The sequence below is a fragment of the Narcine bancroftii genome, chromosome 3, assembly GCF_036971445.1.
Source record: "Narcine bancroftii isolate sNarBan1 chromosome 3, sNarBan1.hap1, whole genome shotgun sequence".
In the NCBI taxonomy this organism is placed as follows: Eukaryota; Metazoa; Chordata; class Chondrichthyes; order Torpediniformes; family Narcinidae; genus Narcine; species Narcine bancroftii.
In genome coordinates, this window is record NC_091471.1 from 8868328 (window position 1) to 8893784 (window position 25457).

Genomic DNA, 25457 nt, shown 5'->3' on the forward strand with positions numbered 1-25457 from the left:
TGAGTGCTCGCATCCTTGGTGCTACTGATCTTTATTTCCTCTCCATTATAACTCTATATTCTGTTACTGTGCTCTTGCCCTTTGACTTTGTATGGGTGTATGAATGTTAGGACTGACCTGCTAGACTGCTCGCAAAAAAACTTTTCTCATTGTATCAGATATAATGGGAAAAATGGATGAAAATGTTTAATTCCCTGCACCACTCCCAAGCCAACATGCCCTAACAGACTGAGACCACCCGCAAGTTGGAGGAACAACACCTCATATCCGACTGGCCACCTTCCAACTGGATGGCATTAACATCTACTTCTCCGGTTTCTATTAGCATCCCACCACCACCCCCCCCCCCCCGATTTCTGCTTTTGTCTAGCTCTGTCTCTCTCTTTCCACTTTCCTTTCGTCTCCTTTCCTTCAGAGGGACCACCCCCTCCCCATAAATTCTCACCTTTACTCTACTGTCCTGTTCATGTCCAATTATTATCTTTTCCCTGTTGGTCTGCTCTCCTCCCCTTGCTCTTTCATCCCTTCCCCCTAGCCTTTTACTTCAAGTGTCTGAAAGCATTTCCCTCATACGATGAAGAAGGGCTTAGGCCAGAAACGTCGATAATATATCTTTACCACCTAAGGAGTCTGCGAGACCTACTGAGTTTCTCCAGCATTCCTGTTGTTTTGCTACAATCAAGGTGTCTTCAGTGTTTTGTGTTTCACTGTAAATTTTTGCTGATCAGCTGTAGGAACATCCTGCTTGGACAACCACACTGAAAAATATTCAAAGAATGGTCACAACAGCAAGTTAGGCAGCTATATCAAAAAATCTTGATCTGATACGTTAACCCAGTATCTCTACCTCAGATGTTGCCCAACCTGCTGAGCATTTCCAGAATTATTCTGTATTTATTTTGGATTTCTTGAGTCTGTATTTGCCTTTGAATAAGTCTATTCATTAGTTTCAACCCACTCCTTTTCCTTCTTTAAACTCTTCAGCGCTTTTATTTCTTAAATGTTCACTTCCTTTTTGAAAGTCACAAATGAATTAAGTTCCAGTATCTTTCAGAAAACTCTGCCAGATCAGCACAACAAATTGGACATTCACTGGAAGGAGATTCCTTCTCTTACCTCTCGCCCCAACCTTCCCCATCTTCCTGTTAGAGGAACAGCCTCTCCTTATTTATCACAATCTTTCCAAGTTTTTGGCTTCTGTTAAACCAGTCCTTGGGTTCTTTGCTCTAAGGTCATCCTCCCAATCTCTTCATCGCTGCTCCATGCCTTCTGTGACAGGCCGCAGCTGAAATTTCTGGTACAGTTCTGGTCACCGTGCTACTACAAGAAGGCATAATTGTACCGCAGATGATGTCGCCCAAAGTGGAGAATTTAAGCAAGGTGGAGACTGGGCTCCTTTTCCTTGGAGCAGAGAATTCTGAGAGAGGAACTGATGAAGGTTATCTAAAAGTATGAGGGGCACAGAAAGAATAGCTAGTGAGCATTCTGATCCCCCCCCACCCCCACCCCTCTTTCCAACAGGATATCTATAACCAGGATGCAAAGGCATGGGAGACTGCAGATTCCAGACTCTGAAGTCAAGTGCAACCTGGTGGAGGAACTCAGCATCAGTGGGAGAAAATGTGTCCGGATGAAGGGTTCACCCCATAACATCAACCACTAATTCTCTCCCACTGGTGCTGCTCGAATCACTGACTTCATCCACTAGATAGAGTTTGGCAGAGGTTTTGGGCAAGTGGTAGAGGATTAGAGGAAGATTCTTTTCCACTTAAAGGGCAGTGTAATCTGGAATCCATAGCCCGAGAAGATTGGACAAGCAGAGACACTCACAACATTGAAGTGGTATTTACATGAGCACTTATTCTGGAGTGTTCTGTGCATTGGGGATTTAAGAGCTGGAGAATGAGATGAGGATAGGCACCGATGACCAGAATGGATAAGGTGGGCCAAAGGGCATGTTTCCATGGTGAACAACTCCGGGCTGCATAGTGAATTGAACAAATGCATTTTTGTGGTGCACTTCCTTCCCAAGTTGAGCACCACACCGATTTGATAACATTAGCTGGAATAGACACCATTCAAAGAGTGATTTATGGAGAAACAGCATCACCTGGTGGTAGGATGCAGCATTACATGCAAGCAGAACAGGTTGATTTAACATAGAACTAACTGCACAGTACAAGCCCTTCGGCCCATGATGTTGTGCCAACCTATACATACCTAGCCGAAAAAAAAAACAACTAAGCACTCCCTACTTCATAACCCTCTATTTTTCTTCCATCCATGTGCCTGTCTATCAGTCTTTTAAAAGCCACTATTGTTCCAGCCTCCACCACCATCCCTGGCAATGCATTCCAAACACCCTATTAAAAAAAACCTACCCCTGATGTCTCCCCAAAAATTTCTTCTCTTCACTTTGTACAGATATCCTCTGGAGTTCCCTACTCGTGGGCTGAGAAAAAGGTGTTGCCTATCAACTTTATCTATGCCTCTCATAATCTTGTAGACCTCTATCAAGTCTCCTCTCATCCTTCTTCGCTCTAAAGAGAAAAGACTCAGCTCTGCCAACTTTGCCTCACAAGACACATTTTTCCAATCAAGGCGCAGCATCCTGTAAATCTCCTCTGCACCCTCTCCATAGCTTCCACATCCTTCCTGTAATGAGCTGACCAGAATGTAACACAATACTCTAAACTAGCAGGATAACCAACGTTGCCTGGGAAATAAAATGCTCAGTTGTCGACTGCATGGTTGAAACAAAATAGCTCAAAAACTTCATGGTAATTCTGCATAAATATACTTTTTTTCTGTTTCTTGCTGCCTGCTCCTTGTTTGTCTGGAAGCATCAAGAGTGAGATGAGACTGATGTCCCTCAGCTGTCTCTTGCTTTCTCCTTTGTCTAACACTACGGGCGAGTGAAGAGCTTCTGCCAATGTTGCTTTGCTTTTTTGGGCCTATATTGAACTGGATTTAGTTTCTGAATGTACATTGATGCACAGCACTAATGGAGATGTCCCTGGTGCAAGTTCAATTGTTTTGAACTTCATATGACCTTAAGCATCAATTATAGAAAACAGTAATGCAAGTCAATGCTAGTAAATACGTGTATAATAAACAGGAATGCACATCAGTGCAAGCTGGTCAAAAAAGACTTTTGAACTCCACATGACCTTCAATGTGGTCATGACACTCAGCATCAAATGTTACCCCTACTGAACCTCCTTGGACATTTCTAGAGCGCTCCATATTGATTTGCATGGAGAACAGACAAACAGACAGACATACACAAATATATATTAGATGTGGTCTCACTAGAGATTTGTAGAGGAGCAACATTATCTTGCAACTCCTGATTAATGAAGCCCAGCATCCCACATGCTTTCTTAACTGTCCTATAAACCTGCATGGTGACCTTGATAGATCTATAGATTTGGACCCCAAGGTCCCTCTGTTCTTTCACACTCACACTATTAAGTATTCTAACTTTCACCAAATACTCTGCCTTCAAGTTTGACCTTCCAAATTCCATCACCTCATATTTATCCAGATTGAACTCCATCTGGCACTTTTATGCACAACTCTGCATCCTGTCTATATCCTCTTGTAACCTACGACAAACTTCAACAGTGTCTACACCTCCAACCTTCGTATCATCTGCAAACTTACTGACCCATCCCTCTACTTCTTCATCCAGATCATTTATAAAAATTAGGGGCCCCAGAACAAATCCCTGCCAAACTCCACTGGTCACTTGGTTTCCTATGACAACAACATCCTTGATTCAGCCAAATTTCTGTCACAGCCATAACACCTTCCAAATCCATGCTCTAAGTTCATCTCCCTCATTCCTAATTGATCTTGCACTGAAATAGACATATTTATATAGCGTGGTTCAGCCCACCACATATCAATCCTTTATGTTTATAATCTCTTTCCATATGGGGTAATTTAACGTCTCTATTGTAGTTGGTGCATCTTACCTACCGACGCATGTAATAGTCAATACCATGTAAAAGTTGATGCCCTATTTTTGGCTCCAAAATCAGGTATTTTCCATATATCGTGCGTAAACATTGAACCACCCACCCCCCCCCCCCTTCCCCACTACCCCCTGCTCCATTTTTGGCCCTGGATGCTCACCCACTAGAGCTTCCGGGGCCCCGAAGGTGGACTCTCGCCCCGGCCGCCACCCATCCGAGCTCCTGACACCCTCACATGGACTTACCACCTGTTCCAGGCTGGCCGCATGCCCATCTAAGCTGCTGATGTCTCAAACAACGTAGGCACTTATCGTGGTCAAAAGTAGTACGCGTGTAATAGTCAACCCCCCCCCTAAATTTTACCTTAAAAATTGGTCCACAAAATTAATACGTATACGTTATGTGGCTGCAGCAGGCAAGAACTTCATGCACATGTGCATTGCACTTCTGTGTAAGAAAATAAACTCATCATTCTAAAATGTCAGTCATGAGAGGCTTGGGAGTGTCATCTCCCCACCCCCCCCCCCCCCCCCAGAACAGTGGATTTGGCTTCTGAGGCCCACACATCTTTTGCACTAAACCATTGGAATCATAAATGGGTCACAGCATCATGCCATCTCTATTAAAAAAGATCCACCATCCAGCATTTCTGTAACATCAAGGGAAACTCGTTAACAGGAGCAATTTCATGAGCCATTGTGGGAGGACAAGATAGAGAGACAGATGGGGTTAGAAGGGGCTCCAGATACCATGGCTTGGGCTGCCAATGGTAAAATAATCACCACCAACGGTTAAAAATTAGAGACCAGCACATCAGTCTATCTTTTGTATTAACGATCTCTTTTACAATTTAATTTAATGCTTACTATTGTAGGTTTTTTTTGAAAAATGAAGTACCTGTTCAGCTGCAACAAGAATTTCAGTGCATATGGAACCTATACAGATCAAGGAGGAGGAAGTGCTTCCTGTCCTAAAGCAAATAAAGATGGATACCACTATTCCCTCCGACCTTGAGGGAGACGTGTAGAAATTGCGGGACCCTGACAGATATATTTAAAATGTCCTGAGCCAGGGGTAAGGTGCCGGAGGATTGGAAACATTGTTCCCTTGTTTAAAAAAAAAGACTCCAAAAATAACTCTGGAAATTAGAGGTTGGTCAGTAATAGGTAAGTTATTGGAAGGTGTTCAATGAGATAGGATATTCAAGTATTTGGCTAGCCAGGGACTGATTTGGGATAGTCAGCATAGCTTTGTGCATGGTAGGTGGTGTTTAAAAAATCTCATAACACTTTTTGAGGAAGTTCCCAGGAAAGTTGAAGTGAAGTCTGCATGGACTTTAGTGAGGTCTTTGACAAGGTTCCAAATGGGATGTTAGTCAGGAAGATTCAGTTACTTAGTATTCATGGTGAGGTAGTAAATTTGGATTTAACATTGACTATATGGGGGAGGCCAGAGAGTGGTTCTCAGCTTCTCAGACTGGAGGCCTTTGACTAGTGGTGTAACTCAAAGATATGTGCTGGGTCCATTGCTGTTTCTCATCTATATCCATATTTTGGATGATAATGTAATAAATTTGATCAGCAAATTTGCAGATGATACTAGGTGCAGTGGACAGCAAGGAAGGCTTTCAAAGCTTGCAGATGGATCTGGACCAGCTAGAAAATTGGGTTGAAAAATGGTATCTGGAACTTAATTCAGACAAGTATGAGGTGTTGCATTTTGGAAGTACAAACCAAGAAAGAACATATATGGTAAATGGTATGGCACAGAGTTTGGTAGAACAGAAGAATTCCTTGAAAGTGGCGTCACAGGTAGATAGGGTCGTAAATAGCTTTACGCACATTGGCCTTCGTATATCAAATATTGAGTATAGGGATGTTATGGTAAAGTTGTACAAGATATCGGTGAGGCCAAATTTGGAGTATTGTGCGCAGTTGTGGTCTCCTGACTACAGGAAAGATATCAATAAGATTAAAGAGTGCAGAGAAGATTTACTAGAATGTTGCCAGGATTTGAGGAACTGAGATACAGGGAAAGGTTAATCAGATTAGGACTTTATTCCCTGGAGCGGAGAAGAATGAGGGGAGATATCATAGAGAATTATGAGTGGTATAGATTGAGTAAATGCAAGCAGGCTTTTTCCACTGAAGTTAGGTGAGAGAACATGGGTTACAGGTGAAAGGGGATAAGTTCTGGGGGAACATTAGCAGTAATTTCTTCACACAGTGTGGTGGGAGTGTGAAATGAGCTGAAGTGGTGAATGCAGGCTTAATTTTATCCTTTAAGAAAAATTTGGGCAGGTACATGAATGGGGGGGTATGGAGGGATATGGACTGGGCGCAGCTCAGTGGGACTAGGCAGAATAAAAGTTTGGCACAGACTAGAAGGGGTTATTCTGCGCTATAATGTTCTCTGGTTCTATGTGCATTATTCATTGTCTCTGACAATAAACTTCTAATCAATGCTTGTTTTACAGTCATTTAGCCATATACAAAGAAACCCTTTGGACCATCTTGACCATGCCAACTCTACTCTCATTCCATAGCCTAGGCCCATATCCCAGTACCTGTTCAAACAACTTTAAATGTTTTCACTGTATCTGCCCCCACCACCAGCTCATTCTAGATATTTACCCGCCGTGTGGAAAAATCAAATCTCCTTTGTATCTCAACTTGAACCTGTGCCCTCAGGTTTTAGACTCCACTGCCCTGGGAAAAAGACCGTGACTGCAAGGTTGACCAAGCTCAGGCTTTTCTCTTTGTAGCACCAAAGGAAGAGAGGAAATTTAATAGAGGAATACAAGGTTATGTGAAGCATAAATTCAGACAGCAACTTTTTCCCAGGGTGACAACAGCACATCTGTTCAAGGTGAGTGTAGGAAAGTTTAAGGGAGCCATCATAGAGCATAGAAATCTAAAGGATAGTACAGGCCCTTGGGCCGCAGTGTTGTGCCAACCTAATAACCAACTCTAACAACTGCCTACTACATAACCCTCCATTATCTCAGTTCCATGTACCTAATAGTCTCTTAAAAGACCCTATTGTACTTGCCTCCACCAACGTTACCGACAGCACTTTCCATGTACCCACCACTCTCTGTGTGAAAAATGTACCTCTTACATCCCCCCCTTGTACTCACTCCCAAATACCTTAAAACTATCCCCCCTGGGATAATTAGCCATTTCAGCTCTGGGAAAACGTCTCTGGCCATCCACATGATCAATGCTTCTATAAGGTGACATCTATCAGGTTACCGCTCATCCTTTGTGGCTCCAAGAAGAAAAGACTAAGTTCACTTGACCTATCTTCATAAGGCATGCTCTCCAATCCAGGGAGTTTCCTTGTAAATCTCTTCTGCATCCACATCCTTCCTGTAGTGAGGTGACCAGAATAGAACACAATATTCCAAGTGGGATCTAAGGTCTTGTACAGCTGCAACATTATTTAATAGTTCTTATTCTTCATCCCATGGTTAATGAAAGTGAATTCACTGTACGCCTTCTTAACAACACTATCAACCTGTGCAGCTGCTTTGAGTGCCCTATGGACATGGACCCCAAGATCTCCCAGTTCTTCCACAATGCTCAGAGTCTTCCCATTGTATTCTGCCTTCAAATTTGACCTACATAAATTACCCACTTTTGTGTTAAACCATCTGTCACTTCTCAGCCAAGCTCTGTTTTATAACTTCTGGTGACCCTCCACACCATCCACAATGCTACCCATTTACATTCATCTGCAAACATCATCCCGCTCTTCCACTTCCTCATCCAGGTTAGAACGGACCCCTGAGGATCACTACTGGTCACTGATGTCCAAGCAGAATACAAACCATCTACAACCATCTCTGACTTCTCTGGAAGAGCCTATTCTGTATTAGAGGTAATATTTTGATTTGAAATCACAGACAATGGTGGATATCTGGAATGAATTGATAGGGATGGTGGCGGAGGCTGGTACAATAAGGACATTTAAAAGACTCTTTGATAGGCATGTAGATGTAAGAAAACTTAGAGGATTATGGGAGTGAGGTAGGGAACAATAAGATTGTTGTGGAGATTTACACAGGTACATCGTGGGCCAAAGGGCCTGTACAGTGCTGTAATGTTCTAGGTTTACCACATCTCTCATCATCTTGTACATTTATAAACCTATCTATTTGCCAATAAAAAGCTTGGTATTTCCTTGAACTTATGCACCTTACATTTTCAGAAGACTTTCTTAAAAAGGGAGGAAAACTAAACTGGACATTTGGGAGGTGAAGGAGAATCAAACTCCAGATACATGGAATGTGGGAGGAGTAATCTGATCTCTGGTGTCAAGAGAGTGGAATTGACTTGGCAAGCAGGCTTGCCTGGATCTCCAGCTCCCAGAGCATTCCAGCAGTGGTGTGAAAAGTGGAAAAACAAGGTCTCTTTCCTCATGCTGGGCTCTGTTACAACCAATTGACTAGAGATCACTGCTCCATCGGTGTTATTGGAAGGGAATTAAAAACAAAACTGGGGAAATTCAGAAGGTCAAACCTCATTTACCAATTTAATTTTGACATACAGCACGGTAATAGGCCCTTTGAACCACAACCTGTGCCGCCCAATTACACCCAATTGACCAACAACCCACAATGAGCTTTTGAACAGTGAGAGGAAACTGGAGCATCTGGGGAAAACTCAGGCAGACACGGGGAGAATGTACAAACTCCTTACAGAGAGCACCAGATTTGAACCCCAGTCCCGGTCAGTGATACTGAAACAGCGTTGCGCTAACCGCCTCGCTAACTATGCTGCCCTTGTGTAGCAAAGATAAAGATACAAAACCAACGTTTCCGGCTTGAGTCTATCATGAAGGAATGAGCAAAATGTAGTCAGGCGCCCAAAGCAAATAATGCAAGGGGGAAGGAGCTAGGGAGGAGCACAGTCCCATAGGCCCAGAGGTAATAAGGGAGGGAGGGCACATCAGCAAACAGGGTGAAGGGAGGGGATGGAATGGTGATGAACTGATGGTCTTTGCCCTTCCTAGCTTCGCACAAAGTCGCTGAACAGTGGGCGAGATTGCATTAATTAAGAGGTGGCCCAGCCACTGCGTTCAAGGCTGGAGAAAAGAGTTGTTAAACCAAGGGAGGTCAAAAGGTCTAATTCTGGGCCACAAACATGGAGGCATACCCAGTAAACTTCTTTATAGGGAAATGTTCTATTGGCCTGAAAGAGAGGAGATCTCCAATGAATGTGGCATGGGTGTAAAGACTCTACAGGTATCCCACTTTCTGAGTTACTGCAGCACCTCTACAACCTCAGCCAGCAAGGATTTCCTCTTCACCCTGCCCACAATGTTCTTTGTACAGGGCTAGGTTAATAAGGACCCCTCGCAGCCTCAACCAAACCCTCGTTCTACTGGACATGAGCCAGGACTCAGAGCTCAATAATCCTGGAGGTACTCATCACATAGGAATGGTTGCCACGGCAATGGTGCTTTATGGCTAATCATTTTACACTGAGAATGCAAGGAAGCAGGTATAGTGACAGAAGGCGATCTGTATTGAGATACCAGACAGAGATAGTAAACTCAGCAGGTCACGCAGCATCCATACCAAGTAAAGGGTAAACAACGTTTCGGGCCTGGGCCCTGCATCAGGCTCTAAACATTGGTTCCCCTTTTCCTCCTATGGATGCTGTGTGACCTGCTGAGTTTTTTCAGAACGATGTGTGTTGCATTCAACCCGAGCAGACTTTAAGGAGATTAGAAAACTACAAGGATCAAGGATAGAGTGGACAGTCCAAATCCTTATCCCCAAGGTACGACTGTCAAACACCAGAGGCCATGTGCTTAAAGGTGGTGGGGGGGGGAAAGAGTTTAGAGTACATGTGAGGCGAGTTTTTTTTTCTAAAAATCACACAGAGTGATAGAAGCTGGAACAGGGTAAAACAGGTAGGAATGCAGTGTTTAAGAGCATTTGAGAAAAACATAACCTCATCTTCCGTCTGGGGACCCTCCAACCAGATGACATTAACGTCATCTTCTCTGGTTTCTGTTATTACCCCCCCCCCCCCCCACCAACACCACTCTCTCTCTATCCCCATCTCTCTTTTCCTCCAGCCCTGTTTTCAGAGCCTCCCCCAATCAATTCTCAGCTTTTTGTCTCCTGCCCTCCAATCCATGTCCACTTATAGCACTTGGCTGTGCCCTGGGCTTTTCCCTCTGCCCTTTTCTCCTTCCTCCCCCCACCTTTTTATTCAGGCACCTTCCTATCTTTTGCTCATACCTTAGTTAAGAGTTCTTCGGCTCAAAACGTTAGTTACAGGCAGTCCACGGGTTACAAACGAGATCTGTTCCTACATCTGTCTATAATATTTAGCGTCAATTAGACAAATGTACGTTCGGGTAACGTCCGATTGCATATACGTCTGTGGTCCCATAATTATTCAGTTTCCGCGAGCAAGCCCGCAGCAACTTAAAAAAAAGTGATCGCTAGCTATAGGAAATTGCATACCCAAACTGATTCTTCTGTCCTGCTCTCCCCCCACCCCCCACCAACCCATGTCAGTCCCCACACTTATCCCACTGCCCCACTCTCTCCCCACTTCCCTGTATCAGTCCCACTGCACTGCTTTCTGCCCACAGCCCCGTGTTGGCCTCCTCTCTGATCCCACTGCACTGGTTTCTGCCCACAGCCCTGTGTTGGCCTCCGCTCTGATCCCACTGCACTGCTTTCTGCCCACAGCCCCATGTCAGCCGCCATACTGATCTCACTGTGTCGCTCTCTGCCCACAGCCCCGTGTCGGCCCCCACACTGATCCCACTACCCTGCTCTCGCCCCACAGCCCCGTGATGATCCACACACTCATCCCTCTGCCCTGCTTTCAGCCCACAGCCTCATGTTGGCCCCCACACTGATCCCACTGCCCCATTCTCTGCCCACAGCCCCGTGTTGGTCCCCACACTGATCCAGTGTGGGGATTATTACAAATAAAATAAAGTACTGTATATGATATGGTGTTCACACATGTTCAAGTCATATTTCACAGAATGTATTGTGGACGTGAAGCGACGCATGTACTATAAAAAAAATTAAAGAAACTTCTTAAAACTGTTTAGATAGAAAAACAAAGATCATAATTAAAAGTTAACCCTTACTCTCGTTCCATCAATGTCTTGCAAACTGGAAGGGCCATTTGTGAGATAACATTATGCGCATGTACCAATTGGGGGCACAATTTGTCTGTAAGTACGAGTTGCCCATAAGTCAGACGTTTGTAACCCGGGATTGCTTGTATATACATCTTTGCTTCCTATGGAAATTGCGGGACCTGCTGAGTTTCTCCAGCACTTGTGTATTTACCACAACAATCTAACCCTTTTATAACTTACACCGATAACCCTTTTTCTTACAAGAATTTCCAAGAGGGATGTGTGACACATGAAAGCAGCAGAATTTTAGCTTAATTTGGCATCACGTACAGTTCAGACATGTGAACTGTTCCTGTGTAGTACTAGTCTATACTGATGCATGCGTTACATTAGCAAGTGCTGTGTTTAATTTGATCATGCAATGTTCTGTTTAGAATATCATCTGTAAAGAATCCCAGCTGCTTTCTCCTCCTGATACAAAGTCATGTACCATCGCCTCTTCTCTCCCACTCCCCTCCATATTTCCGTTTGTCTGATCGCCCAGCACTCTCTCTACAGGAACTTTTACAATCCACCATGGAGTCATTGATTAAATTTCACAACCACACTCCCAAAATCTGCTTCAGCCATCCCTTCTTCAAAAAAAATGGAGTTTTAAGTGCAGGAATAAAAGTCACAATTGCATTAAGATTTACAATGTTACAGCTGAGACACAAATACCAACTGTATTTATTGCATGAGGTTAAGTTCACATATGGAGCAGATATTAATTAATTCACAGAAAGTTTCTTTAAAAGGTCTGTGTGAAAGTTTTGTGCTCAACAGGGATATTAACATTGGAGGCCAATGACGGAACGTCATGGACATTCACTTCCATCTCTTGCAGGTTGAATCAACAGCAATTATTTTCAACTATCTCACAACTGGACATTATTTCCTAATTCACCCTTGATGTACATAGAGGTCAAGATGGCAGCGCTGCTGCAGACCCTAGAATGGAGTGGTAAGGTGATATTTCAGTGCTCCTCTGCAGGGTCCTACTGCCCAATGGCCCCGTACAGGTTTAAACTACCTATAGAATTGGGCAGATGGTGGCTTTTTCTTTGAAAAGCTCAGAGAACCCAAGGGGTGTCTGTGCCAGAAATGGCAGCACTCACACTCAGCAGGCCAGACCTAGAGGGTTGAATGCTCTGGGGAGGCAATGGGCGGGTGCATGGCACCAGAACCAGAGAAATGCCCCATTTCTCCTTCCTCCATAACAGGACCGACAAGGTAATGACCACAGAAATGGACAAAGACCTCACACCAAACCACTGGTGGCTGGCTGCCAGGAAGCCGGTGTGGAAACTGCGATTCATCAAGGTGCTGATGGTGGGCAGAACTCACAAAGGACCTCAAGTGCTGACAGCTTCCTAACCACCTCGGGGTTTCAGAACCAGAGGCCAAGGAGGGTGATGGATGATTGGAGCTCAGGTTTACCCTTGGACTAGAAAAGAGGCTTTATATTAGACAGACACTCCTTGACATATGTCAAAGTTCCATTCTGACCGACTGGTCAGATTTTCAAAAGGGATGCAAGTTGGATGTATGTTCACATGGCATATAGTCCCCAACTGATCCCAATGCCCTGCTCTCTTCCAACAGCACGCTATCAGCCCCCACACTGATCCCACTGTCCCGTCCTATCAGTCCCCACCCTGATCCCACTGCCCCGTGTTCTCCTGACAGCCCACTATCAGTCCACATACTGATCCCACTGTCCCATGTTCTCCTGACAGCCCACTATCAGTCCCCACCCTGATCCCACTGCCCCATGTTCTCCTGACAGCCCACTATCAGTCCACATACTGATCCCACTGCCCCGTGTTCTCCTGACATCCCACTATCAGTCCCCACCCTGATCCCACTGCCCCATGTTCTCCTGACAGCCCACTATCAGTCCACATACTGATCCCACTGCCCCGTGTTCTCCTGACAGCCCACTATCAATCCCCACCCTGATCCCACTGCCCCGTGTTCTCCTGACAGCCCACTATCAGTCCACATACTGATCCCACTGCCCCTTGTTCTCCTGACAGCCCACTATCAGTCCACATACTGATCCCACTGCCCCGTGTTCTCCTGACAGCCCACTATCAGTCCCCACACTGATCCCTCTACCCCGTGATCTCCTGACAGCCCACTATGTCCACAAACTGATTCCACCGTCCCATGTTCTCCTGACAGCCCACTATCAGATCCCACATTGATCCCACTGCCCCGTGTTCTCCTGACAGCCCACCATACCTGTACAGCATTATTTTATCCTGAGAACTGAGAGAGATGTTGTGATGTACACAATGCTGGGATATCATACGCACGCAGCCGTTAGCTCTGGTGGATGTACGGCCAAGGGTATTTCTTTCTTTATTTATTTTTTAATTCATACAGTACACTTTTTTCAGTCGTATGTATGAATGGTCATAACTAAGGTTGAGGCATTAGCTTGAAAGGAATTACTCAACTGACTAACATTTCACATCAAGAACATCCCAGAGATTTGCAGATTGCAGTGCCAAGTAAAGTAAAATGAAGGGAGACAAGGTTGTTTGGGTTTAGAAACATCCTCAGGAGGCCATAGGAACATAGGAGGTAGGAACAGGAGTAGGCCAAAAATGACCCATCGAGCCTGCTCCGCCATTCAATAAGATCATGGCTAATCTAATTTATGACCTAACTCCACCTACCTGCCTTCTCCCCATATCCCCTAATTCCTTTATCATGTAAAAATTTATCTAACCGAATTTTAAATATGTTTAATGAAGCAGCCTCAACCACTTCCCTGGTTAGAGAATTCCAAACATTCACCACTCTCTGGGAAAAACTATTTTTCCTCATCTCTGTCCTAAATCTACTTCCCCGAATCTTGAGACTGTGTCCTCTCATTTTAGTTTCCCTGGCCAGCTCAAAAAACCTTCCTCCATCTATCCTATCCATACCCTTCATAATCCTATATGTTTCTATAAGATCTCCTCTCATTCTTCTGAACTCGAGCGAATACAATCCAAGATGATTTAATCTTTCATCATAAGTCAACCCCTTCATCCCAGGGATCAACCTAGTAAACCTCCTCTGGACCATCTCCAAAGCCAGTATATCCTTCCTCAAATATGGAGACCAGAACTGGACACAGTACTCCAGGTGCGGTCTCACCAGTACCTTATACAGTTGCAACATGACCTCCCTACTCCTGAATTCAATTCCTCGAGCGATGAAGGCCAACATTCCATTTGCCTTCTTAATAACCTGCTGCACCTGCAACCTAACGTTTTGCGATTCATGCACAAGCCCTCCCAAGTCCCTCTGCACAACAGCATGCTGTAGTTTTTCACCCTTTCAATAATATTCAGCTCTTTTATTTTTGCCAAAGTGGATCACCTCACACTGACTAACATTGTACTCCATCTGCCAGACCTTTGCCCACTCATCCAGCTTAACTCTCTCCCTCTGCAGACTCTCCACATCCTCATAACAATTTGCTCTTCCACTCAATTTGGTGTCATCCGCAAACTTGGCTACATCACATTTTGTCCTCTCCTCCAAGTCATCAATGTAAATGATGAACAGTTGTGGGCCTAACACCCCTGCGGCACCCCACTTACCACTCTCTACCAACCTGAAAAACTCCCATTTATCCCGACTCTCTGCCTCCTGTCAGACAACCAATTTTCAATCCAGGCCAATAAGTCCCCGGACTCCACTTTCCTGTAACTTACTGAGAAGTCTCTTGTGCGGCACCTGGAAATCCAAATATACAACATCAACCTGTTCCCCTCTATCCACCGCACCCATTATATCCTCAAAGAATCCTAACAAGTTTGTCAAACAAGATCTTCCCTTTCTAAAACCACGCTGCGTCTACCTGATTGAACCCTTACGTTCCAAACGTTTCACTATTTCATCTTTATGACGGCTTCAAGCATTTTTCCAACTACAGACGTCAAGCTAATTGGTCGATAATTTCCAGTCTTCTGCCTACATCCCTTCTTAAAAAGTGGCGTGACAATTGCTGTCTTCAAGTCTGCCGGGACCTGCCCAGAATCCAAGGCACTATAAAACTTCATTGTCAACTCCAAGACTGCTGAGAGCAGGACATCTCAGAGGACAAACTGAACAAAACAACAAAATTATCACTGACTGTAGGGTTAAACAAGAAAATCTGCAGATGCTGGGGTCTGGTGCAGGAGAAACTCAGCAGGTAACGCAGCATCTACAGGAAATAAAAGGCAGACAACATTTCGGGCCTGAGCCCTTCAACAGGAATGGAACAGAGCTCAGGCCTGACACATCGTCTGCTTTTCACTTCCTATGGATGTTGAGCGACTTCCCGAGTCTCACCAGAATTAGAATCAGGATTTTATTGTCATGAACAAGTCATGAGATTCATTTTTTTGCAACAGCCTCACAGTGTAAGCGTTCATATTATAAACGATCTTACGAAATTACTAGAAAAATAAAACAAAAATAACAATAATCGAGCATGAAATGTCAGGCAGTGACTGCAGTTCATTGATTATTCAGGAATCTAATGGCAGTGGGGAAGAAGCCGTCCTTGTGCCGCTGAGGGCTCGTCCTTAGGCTCCTGAACCTTTTTTCCCGATGATAACAGAGTGAAGAGAGCACGGCCTGGGTGGTGGGGTCTTTGAGGATAGAGGCTGCTTTTTTAAGACCCCGCCTCATGTAGATGTCATTGATGGAGTGGTCTAGTGCCTGTGATGTCGCAGGCTGAGTTAACAAGCCTTTGGGGTTTAGTCTCGACCTGAGAGTTGGCGCTTCCATACAAAGCAGTGATGCAACCAGCCAAAATGCTCTCCACAGTACACCTGCAGAAATTTCGAGGGTCTTCGGTGACATACCGAGCCTCCTGAGAACCTCACAAATTATAGCCGTGGGCAAGCCTTCTTTGTGATTGCATCAACATGGAGGCTCCAGGACGGATCCTCGGAGATGTCACCAGCACTTTTGTGTTACACTACTACTGACTATGATGTCATATAAATTCCGTAATCTAAAGGTTATCTGGTCAGCACAGGTGGGGAATGAGAAGGCATGAAGGCACAAGAGAGAAACAAAATAGAAGGAAAGGGGGAGAAATTATCAAAAAGGTTGTGTGGTGCACAATGTTGACTACAAGAACATTTCTATTCTGCACAAGGAGAGGATTCAGACCAGCATCTCAAGAACGGGAGTCAAGGATCTACAGCTTAACATCGACCAGGTGATGTGCCCGGTAAGTGCCGTCATAGTCACCCTCATTGGAGAGCCGAGCAGAAGGATCCTTTGCATCTACGACTCCTCCCTGTCTCTTGGATTTCCAGCCAACATTCCATGAAAGTTCGATATACACCCTTTAATGTTGAGGTCCTGCAAGTCAGCATCGCGCACGAAAGAAAATTGCTCTTCAAAAAAAAACTCACATGTATGTAAACACTCTGTGATCGTGGTTGCATCTATGAAGTAGCCAGCACAGAGATAACAAACGATATGCTCGTTCAGGTCTTTAATCTTCACTTTTACTTCTTCCTGCCAACGATAAAGCACAGGCCCACTAGTCACGCAACCGATCGTATCAGAGGCTGGTGTCAACACCTTCTCACGATGATACTTAATTGTTAATAGTTTTTTTTTAACAACAAATAGGGAAAATGTATGCCAGAAATCTTTGTGGCAGAAGGGTCAGATGGCAGGAAGCACAGATGCAAGTTTTGATTAAAAAGATGGAGAGATGAGATTTAAACTCAAGTTTGCAGTGAGAGATTGCATCCTGGCCGCACTGCCTAAACAGGGGAGTTTACACATGGTGCCAATTCAGTTGTATCTTCCAAAAGGGAACAGAAAAACATGTGTGGCTCTGAAAAAGGAACAAATTACCCACGACGAACAGCTTCATTTATGGAGCACAGAATCTTTATAGAGAATATCGCATAGGAACAGGCCCTTTGGCCCACAGTGTCTGCACTGAATGATGCCCAAATTAAACTAAAACTCTGCTGCTTGCACATCCTTCTATGGCTTGTTTATTCATGCATCTGGAAGCCTCTTCAATGCTATTGAATCTGCTTCCACCACTACCTCTTGCTGATGTTCAGCTCCCCAACATGACTTCATTGACATCTGCAAACATAACAAACTTGCAGCTGATTTTTAAAAAGTGGATATAATATTTATAAAACTATAGAACACTACAGCACAGAAACAGGCCCCTTTGCCCATTCTAGTCTGTGCCTTTTTGCCTAGTCCCACTAATCTGCACTCACTCCATACCCATCCATACATATCCCATCCATGTACCTGTCCAAATCCTTCTTAAATGTTAAAATTGAGCCTGCATTCACCACCTCAACTGGCATCTCATTCCACACCCACAACTCTCTGTGTAAAGAAGTTCCCCTCATGTTTCCCCATGTCCTCTGGTTTGTTTTTCACCTACCCTCAGTGGAAAAAGCCTATCAGCATTTACTCTGTCTATTCCCCTCATAAGTTTAAATACCTCTTTCAAATCTCCCCTCATTCTTCTACGCTCCAGGGAATAAAGTCCTAACCTGTTTAATCTTTCCCTGTAACTCAGTTCCTGAAGTCCAGGCCACATCCTAGTAAATCTTCTCTGCACTCTTTCTATCTTATTGATATCTTTCCTGCAGTTAGGTGACCCAAACTGCGCACAAGTAAATGTAGATCTAATCTTTTAGAACACCTTCAAATAATTTACCTACTACTCACCAGCTTATAATTTCCAGGGTTACTTTTGGAGCCTTTTTTTTTAAATAACGGAAGAACATGAGCTACCCTCCAATTCTCCGGCACCACACTCATGGCTAAGGACATTTTAAATATTTCTGCCAGAGTCCTTGCAATTTCTCCCTCAAGATCTGAGGGAGTATCTTGTCAGGCCCTGGGGATTTACCCACTCTTATTTGCTTTAAGACAGCAAGCATTTTAACTGTATAGGTTCCATGACATCACTGCTTGTTTTCCTTACTTCCCACAACTGTGCCTGTTTCCTGAGTGAATTCTGATGAAAAAAAAACACATTTAAGATCTTGCCCATCAATTTTGGCACCATACATAGCCGACTACTCTGATCTTCAAGGGGACCAATTTTGTCCTTTACTATCCTTTTGCTCTTAATATACCTGCAAAAACCCTGAGAATTTTCCTTCATGTTTTCTGCCAAAGCAACTTCATGTAGTTTTTTTAAAAGGTTTCCACATTTTTTTCTTGCATATTTTATTCTCCTCAAGTACCTTATCTGCTCCGTGTTCCCTCTACCTGCTCTACACCTCTTTCTTCTTCCAAACCAGATCCCCAATATCTCTCGAAAACCAAGGTTCCCTCTGCCTGTTAATTTTGCCTTAATCCTGACAGGAACATACAAACTCTGTACTCTCAAAATCTCACTTTTGAAGGTCCTCCCTCCACTTACCTCACACATCCTTTCCAGAAAAAAACTGATCCCAATCCACACATTCTAGATCTGCTCTCATTTCTTCACTATCACCCTTTCTCCAATTTAGAAGCTCACCCTGAGGCCCAGACCTATCCTTCTCCATAATTAACTTAAAACTAATGGCATTATGATCACTGGACCCAAAATGCTCCCCTTCACATACTTCTGTCACCTGTTCTGTCTTGTTCCCTAAAAGGAGATCCGGTATTGCATTCTCCCTATTGGTACCTCGAAATATTGATTTCCCAAACACATTTGACAAACTCCAAGCCATCCAGCTTTTACCAGTATGGGAGTCCCAGTCAATATGTGGAAAATTAAAATCCTCTACTATCATACCCTTATGTTTCCTGCAGCGGTCTGCTATCTCTCTACTGATTTGCTCCTCCAATTCTCATTGACTATTGGGCACACTACAATACAACCACATAAGAATGGTCATACCTTTTCCGTTCCTCAGCTCCACCCATATAGCCTGAGTAGATGAGTCCTCTGGTCAGTCCTGCCCGAGCACAGCTGTGATATTTTCCCTGATGAGCAATGCCACTCCTCCCTCTTTCATTCCCACCCCCCCACCCCCCCACCAATGCATCTAAAACAATGGAAACCTGGAACATCGAGCTGCCAGACCTACCCTTCCTGAAACTAAGTTTCGTTAAAAGCCACAATGTCATAATTCCACATGCCAATCCATGCTCTAAGCTCACCTGCCTTTCCTACAATACTCGTTGCATTGAAATAGATGCACTTTAGAAAATTTGCAGCAAGTGCAACCCGTTGACTTCTAACGGAGCAGGCAACTTTCACCATCATCTTTTCCCTCCTCCACTCCTCTATCTGTTCTGGCACTCTGCTTCCAATCCCTCTGCAAATCTAGTATAAAACTCCCGGAGCAGCACTAGCAAACTTTCCTGCAAGGAAATTAGTCCCCCTCCCATCGAACAAGTCCCACCTTCCCTGGAAGAGAGCCCAATGAACCAGAAACCTGAAACTTTTTCCTCCTGCACCATGTCTTTAACCATGTGTTAAGCTGCATTATCCTTCTATTTCTAACTTCACTAGCACATGGCATGGGTAGCAAACCTGAGATCTCTACACTGGAGGTCCTGTTCTTCAACCTAGCGCCTAACTCCCTGAACTCTCCTTTCAGGACCTCCTCATCCTTCCTACTCACGTTATTGGTCCCTACATGGACCATGACATCTGACTCTTCATCCTTTCTCCCGAGAATGGCATGAACTCGATCTCTTCCACAGAAACTCCTTTCTGTCCCTCTAACTATGGAATCCCCTATCACTACAGCTCACCTCTTCTCCTCCCTTCCCTTCTTAGCTACAGGACCAGACTCCATGCCAGAGACCTGATCACCGTTGCTTGTGTCTGGTAGGTTGTTTCCCCCCCCTCCACCTCCACCAACAGTATCCAAAATAGCATATTTGTTATTGAGTGGTGCCCTGCATTGCCTGCCTGTTCCCTTTCTCTCTCCTGATTGTCACCTATCTACCCTCCTCCTGCCTCCTAGATGTGATAGTATCCCTGTAACTCCTGTCTATCACCTCCTCTGCCTCTGGAGTTCAGAAGTCATCAGGGATACTGCTGGGTTCCCTGACAACCCCCATTCTGCAAGAAGGGCATTCCCCTGCCTTGGCTACCAATTCCCACTGTTTATGTACTATTCCAAAAAGAAAAACTATTTTGCCCAATTATTGTATATCTTTGGCTTGGCTTCGCGGACGAAGATTTATGGAGGGGGGTAAGTCCACGTCAGCTGCAGTACAGGGCATACATTCACGTCAAAGAACTAAAGTGTGAAAACAGACCTTTTAGACCAACATGGACATGCCTATCAAAATGTCCCACCCACACTAGACCCACCTACCTGTTTTTGAACCATATTCCTCTAAGCTCATCCTATCCATGTATCCATCAAATTTTTCTGAAATGTTGCAATAGTGGTGGCACAGTTAGCATAGCGGTTAGCGCAATGTTATTGCAGTGCCAGCGGCCAGGTTTCAAATCCATTGCTATCTGTAAGGAGTTCATAAGTTCTCCCGTGTTTGCGTGAGATTCTTCTGGGTACTCCAGTTTCCTCCCAATGTAGGTTAATTAGGTGGTATTGGCTCGAGTGGCTGAAGGGATACACCGAGAGCCTGACCAGGAAACCGGCATGGAGGAAAATCGGGCTAAGCTGAGGGTCTGACCAAGACACCGGTGTGGAGGTGAGTTGGGTTCCACCCATGGCCTGACTGAGACACTGGCGTGGAGGTGAGTCGGGTTCCACCGAGGGCCTGAATGGGTCAATGGTGTGGAGTTAAGTCAGGTTGCACCAAGGGGAGTCAGTGCAAATGGAAGGGGTTAATTAAGACAGCAGCATAGCAGCTAGCGCAATCCTGTTATAGTGCCAGCGATGGAGCTTAGAATTTAAATTTTGTAAGATACGAGAATTAGCTTAAGGAGAACTTTACATAATTAAAGATTACAATACTTATTTTTTCTCAACTTACTTCACATTTTGCACTATATTTTGAATTTTAAATGGAGTATCCTTAATACAATTGTATTAGTTAGGCATTGGAAGAGTAAGTCTCAGTCAACCGGAAAATTCACATATCTGACACCCACGATCCCCATAGGTGCTGGATAATGGGGACTTTACTGTATTCAGTTTATCCATGCCACTCATAATTTTATAAACCTCTGAGACCCTTCCTCAGCTCCCCTTCATTTAGGGAATAAAGACCCAGTATATTCAACCTCTCCCTATAACTCAACATATTAATTCCTGGCAACATCCAGGTGAATTTGGTCTGGTGCAAATTGCAATACTTCACACATGAGTTCAAGCTCTGGTGAGACCACACTTAGAATATTGTGTTCAGTTCTGGTCACCTCATTATAGGAAGGATGTAGAAGCTATGGAGAGGGTGCAGAAGCAATCTATCAGGATGTTGCCTGGATTGGAAAATAAGGTAAGCAAAGCTGGGACGTTTCTCTTTGGGGTGAAGAAGAATAAGAGGTGACTTAATAGAGGTCTACATGAATCAGAGATGAGGTAGACAGCCAGCACCTCTTTCCCAGGGCAGGGGTAGCAAACACTAGAGGACATCTGTACAAAGAGAAGGGAAGAATGTTTAGGGGAGACATTGGGGTAATTTAAAAAAACAGAGTTGTGGGTGCCTGGAACACCCCCAGTGGGTGGTGGTGGAGGCCGAAACATTGGAGGTGTTTAGACAGGGATATGGATAAAAGAAAAACAGAGGGCTACAAGGAAGGAAGGATTTATTTTTCTTTTATTTTGGTAGGAATATGTAGGTCGGCAGAACATCAAGGGTCGAAGAGCTGTTCAAATTCAGAGTTAAATTCCATTTGCCTCTCCTTGGCCCACCTTCCCAACTGATCAAGAAGAGTGAGTGTTGTGGTGGAGATGGAAAAGTAAAACAATAAGACCGAAGCTAACAGTCCGTATAGAATCCTGAGAGTTAGAGGGAAGATGTATTTGGTAGTGACTTTGTAAGAGAATAGCCCATTGAGTGTGGAAGAAGTTGGGAGTGAAAGTGAGGACAAGGGATTCCTATCAATGATGTGTGTGAGAATGAAGTGTGGGTATCTTTTAGACATACAGTTCAGTAACGGAGCCTTCCTGCCCACGAACCAGTGCCCTCCAAATATTCTTAAAATCCTGGTGTTTTTTTTGAAGGGTGGAAGGAAACTTAAGCCCCTAGAGGAAACCTACATGGGAGAACGTATAACTCCTTAGACGGTTCCAGATTAGAATCTGCGTCTCTAGCGCTGTAAAAACATTGCGCTAACTTACTAAACTAACCACTGTGCTAATCTATGGGTTCCTACTAGATATTGGTCACTAATGTATGACAGTCCCAGACAGCTCAATCTCTCCTCATAAAGTAAGCCTCTTATCTCTGACTACCTTGAAGGATCAGGCCCAAAATGTCAGTAATACATCTTTACCTCCTATGGACAATATGAGACCAGCTGAGTTTTGATTACAATCACTGCATCTGCAGACTTCCATGTTTCACAACATCCTTGCAAATCTCCTCTGCACTTTCAATCTTATTGATCTTCCCAAACCAAAATTGCACCAATTCCCACTATTTTAGAGGTATTTTCTTGCATCCAGGCACTTTGAAATTAATTTATAACAAGACATACACCCGGTTTGAAATGAGGGGAATGACAGGGGATGGCATAAAAAAAACATTAACGCATTGCAGCACAGAAACAGGCCCTTCTAGTCTGTGCCAAACTATTATTCAGCCTAGCTCCACTGACTTGCACTCTGTCCATAACCTGTCCTGTGAACCACCTCCAAAGCCAGTATGAATATACCCTGCTTTACGAAACTAAAGCATTCCTATAAAACCTTTCATAAACCGAAATCGCGTAAAGCAAAGACCCACTCACTACTATTGGGGGCTATTTTCGTAAAAGCGAACATGGCCTTTCTTCAAAAAAGCAAATTTTTGTAATTCACGCATTCGTAAAATGGGGTAAACCTATACTTCCTTCCTCATACCTTGAGTAAGTAATCAGTCCCAAAATGTCGGTAATATATCTTTACCTACTATGGATGCTGCAAGACCGGCTGAGTTTCTCTTGCATTTTTGTGTTTTGACTACAATCAAAGCAGGCTTTCGGGTTTCACAACATCCTTGTAAATCTCCTCTGCACTCTTTCAATCTTATTGATGTCTTTCTTGACCAAAACTGCATCAACCCCCACCATTTTAGAAGTAAATCACAAAATTCTGTAGACATTGTTGTTGAAGTAAAAACACAAAATGCTGGAGGAGCTCAGCAGGTCAAACAGGGTCCTTTATGGAGCAAATTTAAAGATAAATAACCGATGTTTCGGGCTTGAGCCCTTTATCAAACTACACTGGCAAGCATCTGAACAAAAGAGTAGGAGGGTGGATGGAGGAGCTGGAAAAACAGGAAGAGGGGGAGGGGAAAGAAAAGGCAAGCAGGTTTAGTGGAAGCCAGTAAAGACAACATTAATGCCATCTGACTGGAGTGTGCGCAGGCGGAAAATAAGCTGTTGTTACTCCAATCTGCAGGTGGTCGGGGGGGGGGGGGGGGGGTGGTAGAATGTGACTCAGAATTGAAATGTTTGGCCAATGGGAGGTCGCTGTGGTTGCAAATGGAGCAGGGGTGCTGATTGAAGCAATGTCCCAATCTGCGACCGGTCTCTCCAAAGTTGAGAATGCCACAGAGGACTAGATGCAGTAAATAAGTCCTCTGGATGTACAAGTTAAGTGTTGCTTAACATAGAAGGTCTGTTTGAGGACCCAAATCGTGGTAAGGTAGGAGGTGTGGGCGCAAGTGTTGTACTCCTGTGGGCACAGGGGAAGGTACCGGGGGTGCAATGGGTGAGGAGGGATGAATGCACGAGGGAAATTGCAGTGATCCCTGCAGAAGGCCGAGAGGGGAGAAGGAAAAATGTGTCTGCTGGTGGGATCGTGCAGTAAGTGCCAGAAATTCTGGCAGAAAATGTGTTGGATGTGTAGACATGTGTACATGTGTAGACATGTGTAGCTCCTATGTAGACATCAATATACTAGAGAAAGAGTTGTGGCATCTTGCCCGTGTAGGTTTACAGCATGGATTACTCCACAAAGCCCACAAACAGGCAGGCGTAGCTGGGACCTATGTGGGCATGCATGGCTACTCCTTTGATTTGGAGGAAGTGGGATGAGTTAAAGGAGATGTTGTTTAGAGTGAGGACGTTCTGCCAGGAAGAGGAGGGTAGTGGTAGAGGGTGACTGTTTGGGTCTTTGGTCCGGGAAGAAATGAAGTGCTTTCAGACCTTCTGTGCGGGGGTGGGGGGGGGGGTGGGGGATATAGAGATATAAAGGGATTGGGCATCCTTCATGAAGATGAGGTGGTCTGGTTTGGGGAATCTGAAGTCACTGAGGAGATGGAGGGCATATGAGTTGTCGTGATGTAGGTGGGGAGGGATTGGACCAGGAGAGAACAGATAGAGTCAAGGTAGGATGAAACTAGTTCAATGGGGCAGGAGCAGATGGAAACAATGGGTCTGCCCTGCTGGTTGGGTTTATGTATCTTGAGTAGAAGGTAGAAAAGGGCAATGGGAGCAGGGGTGGGAGAGAATGAACAGTGGCTGTGGAGGGAAGGTGACCAGAGGTGATGAGGTTGGCCACCATTTTAGAGGTATTTTCTTGCATTTAGGGATATTTAATTAATTTATAACAAGACGTGCAGCAGGTTTGAAACCAGGCAAATTACAAGGATAGCAGGCCATAAAACAATGTGCCAAGTGGGTCACCACACGCATGCGCCCATTTGCAGGGCCCTTCCGCATCAGAACGCTCTCCGTAGCCATGGTAACGACGCATGCGCAGTTTGACGAACACAACCTCGTCAGTTCACCAACATGGCGGGAGGGAGCGCGATGAACGCCCCCCACCCTCGGCCGATGGCGAGGTAAATCCCCGGCCGCGTTTCATTCCGAACACCCGCCTCGTCTCCGTCCGGCCTCCTCCCCCACATTCCGTACCTCGTTTCGGAGCGGGTCCAGCTTGTAGACGGTTTGTAGCTGGTTCCGGAGCCGCATCGCGTTCGCCATCGGAGCGTCAACCGCCATCGCGCTGCGTCACCCAGTGCACAAGCCCTTACGTCATCACGCAGGGCTCGCGTCGGAGGTGAAGCGCACTGATGACCTGGTAATCCGGAAGGAACAGAACAGGGAGAAAGGGTTGATACAAGGCCACGAATGGTGCAAGTCCCTATTGTGGAGCTAAGTTAGGAAAGAAGGTGGGAATGTTGGAATTAGGATTTATTGTCAGATTACATACAACCTTGAGATTCTTTTCCTTTTGGACCAGGCAG

General features: G+C 44.7%; 1 protein-coding gene across 1 annotated transcript in view; it reads right to left on the reverse strand.

The window, feature by feature from the left end:
* The window catches only part of pcgf1 (polycomb group ring finger 1), a 59139-nt gene extending 33906 nt beyond the window's left edge, over window positions 1-25233 (reverse strand). The window contains exons 1-2 of the mRNA XM_069923485.1: window positions 25126-25233; window positions 16559-16664 (exon numbers count right to left, since the gene is read on the reverse strand). Coding sequence (XP_069779586.1) covers window positions 16559-16664; window positions 25126-25212 — 193 coding nt within the window. The 5' untranslated portion in view covers window positions 25213-25233. The remainder of the gene's footprint in view (window positions 1-16558; window positions 16665-25125) is intronic.
* Window positions 25234-25457: the final 224 nt, after the last annotated feature.